The sequence below is a fragment of the Octopus sinensis genome, linkage group LG10, assembly GCF_006345805.1.
Source record: "Octopus sinensis linkage group LG10, ASM634580v1, whole genome shotgun sequence".
In the NCBI taxonomy this organism is placed as follows: Eukaryota; Metazoa; Mollusca; class Cephalopoda; order Octopoda; family Octopodidae; genus Octopus; species Octopus sinensis.
Window position 1 is genome coordinate 44,894,659 of NC_043006.1, and position 9,269 is coordinate 44,903,927.

At 34.5% G+C, this 9,269-nt stretch overlaps 1 protein-coding gene across 1 annotated transcript; it reads right to left on the reverse strand.

Annotated features, from left to right (window-relative positions):
* Positions 1–3,791: 3,791 nt before the first annotated feature.
* Positions 3,792–8,311, reverse strand: LOC118765117 (collagen alpha-1(XII) chain-like). Its single transcript, XM_036506607.1, has 3 exons — positions 8,154–8,311; positions 5,423–5,983; positions 3,792–4,419 (listed from the first exon to the last, which is right to left on the reverse strand). The coding sequence occupies exons 1-3, from the start codon at positions 8,233–8,235 to the stop codon at positions 3,836–3,838; spliced, it is 1,227 nt and encodes a 408-aa protein (XP_036362500.1). The 5' UTR covers positions 8,236–8,311; the 3' UTR covers positions 3,792–3,835.
* Positions 8,312–9,269: the final 958 nt, after the last annotated feature.

Genomic DNA, 9,269 nt, shown 5'->3' on the forward strand with positions numbered 1-9,269 from the left:
AGTGCTTTTTCTTTCACATAGAATACATGCACAAATATATATGTGTATTTATATATATATATATAATATATATATATATATATATATATATATATATATATATATATATATATATATATTATACATACATACATACATACATTACATACATACATACATACATATACATACATACATATATATATAATATATATATATATATATATATATATATATATATATATATATATATATATATATATATATACATACATACATACATACATACTCTAAAACCACATAAAAAAATATTGGTTTTAGAGTCAAGTTTTGACTGCTATCTCTAGCATGATGGTACCTTTTAGATACCCTTAATTATAATTTTAATAATTATTAACTATGAAGTTTTTATTCTCATGCTAGCCATTTGATATGATTGGTATTTAAAAAAACGATCTTATTTATATAAACTTATATATATATATATATATATAAAGGACGCGTTTCTTTCAGGTTCTGTCTACCAGAACAATTCACAAGGTTTTGGTCGGCCCGAGGCTAGAATAGAAGATATTTTCCCAATATTTTTGATTGCCTCATTTTTTCAGATGTGGGTGAGTGTGTGTGTTATATTATACTGTATTTAATTCTGAAGTTGCATACGAGATCGTTACAGTATTATTGAATTTCGAGCAACTCTGAAAACACTGGATAACGATTCTCAATTGTTTTTTCAGGGATACATATTTTTCACATGGAAAAACCTCCTACATCAAAACTACTCAGTTGTGATTAAGCACCACACTAATTCCGTATAAAAGTTGTTAAAAGTATTGGAAAATCATCTATTTCAAATATTTCTATACCAGAAACATATCGAAACTCTTGTTATGACCTTGCAATATTATTACGATGCAAATATAACAGAATACTCACTCAGTTGACGTCTAAGTGACTTGACCATATGATACCTCTGCCAAAACATTTATTCGATGGATATTTTGTTATATTAGAGTGTTGTATATTCATCTAATTCCAGATTTATTTGGTTTAAGATCTCGTGGTTTAAAGTGTAATGTAAAACAGCTTAAGACACAAAGTATTAATTCAATGGCGTACATGTTGACTATCCTCTGAAAATTAAAATTCAAGGACTATACCCATAGCTGCGAGGTAGCCGCTATCAGAAACCTATCTCCCCAATGCATTGAACAGTTAGATTTATGTAAGTGCCATTAATGTTGATAGTTTGCTGTTGCATGAAATAGAAATGCTGTAAGTTTGACATTGGTTTCGTAGGCTTTTAATCGATTTTTAATTGTTCCTGTTGGTAAAAATTGAAACATGGTTTTCCTTAATATACTATGTAAAACTAACCAACGGTATTCAGATGACTAAATGAGCTAAAGCATGGTCCACATATAAATGACTTTAGGATTATATTATCAAGTTGTCCCTTTCTAAAGTTATTCATACTAATTTTAGTAAAATCAAGCAATATTGCATTTGAACTATTTAAAAAATCTCAATAAATGAAAGTTAAAAAAACTTAACCTTGTATTTTATTTTCATGATGTTAATAAAGTAAGTGCAAGAAGTACACTGCGGTACAGAGTTAATCAACATTCCTTTTATTCAATAATTATTTGCCCTTAAACTTCTGCGTATTCAGCACTAATTAAATGTATTACACTACTCAGTTTCGGTTTTCTCGATTCCATAACCAAAATCCATCAGTATTGGCTTTGCTTTTCAGTATTTCTTGCTCGAAGAAATAATTATTATTAATATATGGGAATTATTTCCCGTTCTCTAAAAACTGCTCCTATTTCTTTCTTTATTTTACTTGTTTCAGTCATTTGAGTGCGGCCATGCTGGAGCACCGCCTTTAGTCGAGCAAATTGACCCCGGGACTTATTCTTTGTAAGCCCAGTACTTATTCTATCGGTCTCTTTTTGCCGAACCGCTAAGTGACGGAGACGTAAACACACCAGCATCGGTTGTCAAGCAATGCTAGGGGCCAAACACAGACATACAAACACACATACATACATATATATATATATATACATATATACGACAGGCTTCTTTCAGTTTCCGTCTACCAAATCCACTCACAAGGCATTGGTCGGCCCGGGGCTATAGCAGAAGACACTTGTCCAAGATGCCACGCAGTGGGACTGAACCCTGAACCATGTAGTTGGTTAGCAAGCTACTTACCACACAGCCACTCCTGCGCCTATGTTTATGTAATAAATTCTTATTGACTGCAGCTTATTCAAAATCTAATTGTTACACTGTTATATTATTTCAGTGCTTCAACGTGGCGAGCTGGTGGAATCGTTAACGAATTGGAGAATGTGCTTAGTAGCATTTTTCCGGCTTTTTACGATCTGGGTTCAAACTCCGCTGAGGTCGACTTTGCCTTTCAACCTTTTGGGAATTGAACACAACCCCTCTCTTAAAATTGTTAGTCTTGTGTAAAAATTTGAAACTATTAGGCTGTGGCTGTGTGGTAAGTAGCTTGCCTACCAGCCACATGGTTCTGGGTTCAGTCCCACTGCGTGGCACCTTGTTTCAGTTTCCGTCTTCTACTATAGCCTCGGGCCGACCAAAGCCTTGTGAGTGGATTTGGTAGACGGAAACTAAAAGACGCCCGTCGTATATATTTATATGTATATATATATATATATATATATATGTGTGTGTATGTTTGTGTGTCTGTGTTTCTCTCCCCCAACATCGCTTGACAACCGATGCTGGTGTGTTTACGTCCCCGTAACTTAGCGGTTCGGCAAAAGAGATCCGATAGAATAAGTAGTAGGCTCACAAAGAATAAGTCCTAGGGTCGATTTTCTCGACTAAAGGCGGTGCTCCAGCATGGCCGAGTCAAATGACTGAAACAAAAGTGTAAAAGAGTATTATTTTACTGATTTGCATATGTGAGTTGATTTTGACTTAGCACTTTCCAGTAACAATAAGAGAAGCGTCGGTAATATTATGGGGCTCAATCTATTAATCATGTTATCCACTCTTAATGCAAAATGCTATGTTGTTATGACGAAATCTTCAAAGTCAGAAGTAATCTAATAATTAGACCTATTCAATATATTATACATGTTTCCTCTTATGGAAAGATATCGTACGTATAGGCGCAGGAGTGGGTGTGTGGTAAGTAGCTTGATTACCAACCACATTGGTTCCGGGTTTAGTCGCACTGCGTGGCACCTTGGGCATGTGTCTTCTACTATAGCCTCGAGCCGAGAAAAGTCTTGTGAGTGGATTTGGTAGACGGAAACTGAAACAAGCCCGTCGTATATATGTATATATATATATATATGTGTGTGTGTTTGTCTGTCTGTGTTTGTCTCCCCCAACATCGCTTGACAACCGATGCTGGTGTGTTTACGTTCCCTTAACTAAGTGGTTCGGCAAAAGAGATCCGATAGAATAAGTAGTAGGCTCACAAAGAATAAGTCCTAGGGTCGATTTTCTCGACTAAAGGCGGTGCTCCAGCATGGCCGAGTCAAATGGCTAAAACAAGTAAAAGAGTAAAAGAGAGTAAAGGGAGTATAAAACGCTATCACATGGCAATGATAGTGATGACTACGGCGATGATGATTAAAATGATGGACATGGACGACGGCACTGACAAGTAGAAGACGTCGATGACGAGAATGTTGATGATGATGATGACGATAATGACTGTATGATGATGATGATGACGACGATGACTGTGATGATGGTGGTGATGATGATGATGACGTGACAACGACGACGACGATATACCTGTAGATAATCACTATTAGACATACGATTTTAATTGCTATTTATTGTGATACATTCAAAAGATTTGTTAATCATTTTTAATGACCTCAACGCGACAAACTTTTGTAAAAAGAGCTTTTTCTATGGTCTTTAAAGTAGAATAACTTGCAGTTCTGAACACTTTATCATCTGCACCTGCAATCATTCGTAGCTCTGAAGGTTTCACCGCCGGCCCGATTCCAATAGTAAAGATCGCAATATCTGTTTTATGGATAGCTGCAGACTCACGGGCCGTCTTCTCTGGACTCTGTGCTTGTCCATCTGTAATGACAATGAGAATATGTGGCACACCATCACGACCGCCATTTGCTTTGGTAAAGCCTTCCTCGCGAATAAGCTTCAGGGCATCTCCAGTGTTTGTGTCGCCATGGTTCCGGTTAATACTAAGAACAGCATTCTCCAGATCCTTCGATTTCGAAAACTGGTTCAGTTTTATCCGATATATAACATTGCTACTGAATGTAACCACTCCGATTTGTGTGGCATTAATGCCAATTACACTGTCTCTTATGAACGAAATCAAGAAACTTAGCTGTATTCCAAAATCATCATCATAAATACTGGTTGACTCGTCTAACAGAAAGATAATATCAGATGGATGCACTCCACACACTGCAATATCAAAAAAGCATCAAATATAAGAAGCGATAAAACAAACATAACTTAATTATTAAACGTATGGATATATATTACATTTTGAAATTTCCTGACTGGATGACTGAAAGCGAAAATTTTGAGTCAAATATCTGCGTCTCTAAAAGAATAGAGGAGATAATTTCAGGTATGAAACACGAGTTTATTTACAGACAAAGGGCAGCTTGATATTTGTTAACGGTAAGGGACAAATATGTATATATGCACCTGTCTGTTAGCAACCTAGTTCTTTTTCTAGATATAAAAATGCATCTGGAAGCAAGGTGAGACTGTACAATGATGATGACGTCAAACAAACCGAAACATATATACATAGTTTACCATTTTATATAACAAAGATCGAAATATTCTTTCCCTAACATGCAAATTAACTTATGAAATTTATTCTTAACATCCTGAAATTAACTCTCGGTCTTGCTTAAGGATCGCTTATAATTGCTGTCAGATTTCTGTTTTCCGTCTCTCATTCAAAGGAAAATTTCCAAAATTTGTTTCAAGTTTTGGTATAAATTTAGCAATTTTATTTATTTTTTGGGCGATGGGCGGGTTAGTCGATTACATGTCATAGTACTTGAGTAATATTTTATTTTATCGATCTCGAAATGATGAAAGGCGAAGATGACCTAGAGGAGATTTGAACTCAGAATATAAACAACCAGAAGTACCGCTAACCATTTTCGTCTGACGCCCTAAGATTCTATCAGTTCACCATCTTAAAATTTTCAAATTTCCCCCGAAAATTTTGTGCGGCATTCAGGACATAGTCTTCTGCCTAATCCAAATTCATACTTCTTTGCGCTATATACCTAAGCCCTTTTTATTTTATAGATATCTAAACACTATTTGTTTTACCTTGTTTGTTATATAATTTTAACTTTAAAGTTGTTTCTAAATGACCCCAAATTACCAAACCTTTTTATGATCTTGAAAGGAAAAAAGAAATCGGAAATATGAAACAAACCTTTGATACAAACGTTTTTAATGATTTCAGATGTTAAAGCTTTAAGGGCATCAAAATTATCGATGTGGAATATATTAGTTGGTTTCGATGCTATAGCTTTCAACTCATCCGTATCAACACTTGGTCCTATGCCAATAGTGAAAACTCGAAGAGGGTCTTTATGTAGGATTTTGGCTGCTTCTATAGTTTTCTTCTTTTCATTAGATCCACCATCAGTAATCATAATAACAATTTTGGGCACACCAATTCGTCCTCCATTGTCTGTAGTGAATATTTCTTGACGGATATGATCCAATGCTAACCAAGTGTGAGTCCTGCCACCAAGATATAAAATATCTGAAATAGCCTTTTGCATTTCTGCTTTAGTTTTATATGCATTCAAATTGAATTCTGTCTGGACAGTGGTACTGAAGGTGACCACTGCTATTCTAATGGTTCCATTGTCGATATCCATACCTTCAGTAAAATTATTCACAAAAGCTAATTGTTGCTTGAATTGAGCAGGATACATGCTAGTAGAGCAGTCTAGGAGGAAAACAATATCGGCTGGGTTATCGCATTCTGTAAAGATAGAAAATATTATATAAATATAAATGCAAAAAGAAAAAAAGAAAATAGTGAAATCACTATGAATAAATTTCTTATTAATAAGCGGATTTTTAATTAACATCGTTATACATAATGAGAAATATAAATCTGACGAACATGAACAATCTAGAATGCTATAATGATTTTAATTTTCTTTGTTTTTATCAAAGAAGTTTGTTATTTTAGAGTACAAACATGTACAATATATACTACAGACACTACACACTCAAAAGTGTATATACACACATGACTATGTGTATCTTTATGTCTATGTTTATTCTTCTACTGTCGCTTGACAATCGGTGTCCGTTTGTTTGCGTCCCCATACGTTTGCGGTTCATCAAAAGAGAGCGATACAATAAGTGTCAAATTTTAAGAGAAAAGCACTGGGATCGATTTGTTCGACCGTACCCTTCAAGGCAGCGCCCCCGCGTAGCCGCACTCCAATGACTGGAACAAGTAAAAATAATATATATATATATATATATTTATATACACACACACACATATATATATATATATATATATATATATATATATATATTATATATATATATACATAAAATAATAAATAAATGCGCCCTTTTAAAGCCTAGCCAGGCTTATGGGCCCAGTTTCCCGCTTTCTATGGCGTATGTGTTCCCCAGATGGACGGGACTCCAGACCATCAAAACGTTACTCATTTTTGCCAGCTGAGTGGACTGGAGCAACGTGAAATGAAGTGTTTTGCTCAAGAACACAACGCGTCGCCCGGTCCAGCAATCGAAACCACAATCTTCCGATCATGATGCTGACACACCAACCACTAAGCCACGCGCCTCTACACACACACACACACACACACACACACACACACACACATATACATATATATATATTGTTATATTATTATTAAGTTTGAAAACGGAGAGATCTAATGGAAACAAATTAATTTATCAATTAATTAACATTTTCACTTACAACTGTTTCATTTTTAAACCAAAATTAAAATTACAAAGCATATATAAATATATAATATATATTGGAGTATTCCAACGAATCATAATGTAATCATTGTATTGTCATTTTGTACTCCCTGATGTCATTCCATCCAAGGTATTTTAAAATACAAGGTTATATATTTATATATGTTTTGTACTTGTAATTTTGGTTGAGAAATGAAACAAATATAGGTGAAGGTGTTAATTAATTAATAAATTAATTTGTATCCATTAGATCTCCCCGCTTTTAAACTTAATAATAATATTTGATATTTTATTATATTTTATATAATAATATATTCATTGAAGAAATATCTCTTCAAAATACAGTATATTGAACTAGTGTATCTTGGATAAAAATGATCCCTATAAGAGGTCTAAATATCCCCATATATATATATTTTTACTTGTTTCAGTCATTTGACTGTAGCCATGCAGGAGCACTGCCTTTAGTCGAACAAATCGATCCTAGGACTTATTCGTTGTAAGCCTAGTAATTATTCTATAGGTCTGTTTTGTCGAACCACTAAGTTACGGGGACGTGAACACACCAACATCGGTTGTCAAGCGATAGTGGGAGGACAAAAACACAGAAACAGACACATACGCACACATACACACACACATATATATACAAACATACATACATACGTACATTCATACATCCATACATACAAACACACGCACACACATACGCATATTTTCTGTCTGCCATATCCAGTTTCATGGCTTTGATCGACACGGAGCAAATGTAGAAGACACTTGTCCAAGGTACCACACAGTGGGACTGAACCTGAAATCACATGGTTAGGAAAGCAGCACCTCAACCATGCAGCCACACCTATACATTATATACATTTTTTTATATATTACCCTTATATATGTCATTATATGTATGTATGCATATATGTATGTATGTGTGTATGTGTATATGTATGTGTCTATGTGTGTGTGTAGGTACATATATATATATATATATATACTAACACACATACACGCACGCGCGCACACACATACACACACACACACACAGAAGAAATGCCGCAAAGTATTTAGTCCGACTCTCTAACGAATATCCAGTCCAGTGAATAACGACAACAACAACAGTAATAGCAACAATAATGTGTAAATTACTAGCCAAAAATTAAAAAAAATATCACTACCTGATAGTTCTTTCATAAGTGGCAAGGCATTGCCAAGCTGTAGGATCGTCAGAGACACAGCGAAAAGCAGGAAGGGAGCCATGTTGAGTAATAATAACAAATGACTAGGTCATGACATTATATAAATAAGCTGATCCTGGGAAATTCTACAAATGTTTTCTTTTCAAAAGCTGTTCTAATCTTATCATGTCTGTAATTTTATTTCTTTATATAATCAAATGTTTGCTCATTTCAATATTTAGGAGTTATAATGTCCAAAAAAACTTCGTTACTCTTCACTAACCTTAAGGTAGATACAACTTGTTAATATCGAAGTTTATGTTCAATGTAATTTATTAGTAGACACAAATAGATCGAAGGCATGCAGAAAATTTTATTGTGAAATAAATTGACAAGAGCTCGATAGAGGATGCATAGGGGAGGATCTGTGATGATCTGATGGGGGGCTATATCTTGGAAATCCGGCAGCCCAATGGTTTCCCTTCATGGCAGAATTAACAGTCAAGACTATTTAAGCATTTTATATGATCAAATTCATTCTATGGTTGCAGAACTGTTTCCGGAGGGAAACGCAGTCTTTCAGGATGATAATGCACCAATTCACACAGCTGACGTTGTTACTGAATGGCACGAGGAACATTCTACTGTAGTTGAACATCTTATCTGACCACCACAGTGGTGGTGCATTTTAGAAAAACAAGTAAGGAGTCGATATCCTCCACCACCCTCACTACAAGAACTGGAGACTGTTTTAGCTGAAGAATGGACACAAATTCCTTTGGAAACAATTGAAACTTTGTACGAGTTCCATACCTCGTAGAATTCAAGCTGTAATTACTGCCAAAGGCGGTCCTACCCCATATTAAAATAAATTTGTTTGAAATTTTAAGGTGTTTCCATTATTTTGTCCAACCCCTGTACATAAGTACATATATTTCAATACTTTATAATCTGTTCATTATAATTTCTTTTTCTATAATCTAATACGCATAATTTTTCTAAAAGCAATTTTTGTGCATATTTGATAGAAAGACAACAAATTGTCCTGAAGTAGAATTCTATGTTTATGTTAAATTCTTTTTTTTTTATTCTGTTGTTATCTTTTTACGTCATTAA

Coding starts and splice junctions, on each gene's coding strand:
- LOC118765117 (XM_036506607.1), bottom strand. CDS start 8,235: ATGGCTCCCTTCCTGCTTTTCGCTGTGTCTCTGACGATCCTACAGCTT. Junction 5,984..8,153: donor ACTTATGAAAGAACTATCAG/GTAGTGATATTT, acceptor CTATCTTTACAG/AATGCGATAACCCAGCCGAT. Junction 4,420..5,422: donor TAAAAACGTTTGTATCAAAG/GTTTGTTTCATA, acceptor TTGATATTGCAG/TGTGTGGAGTGCATCCATCT.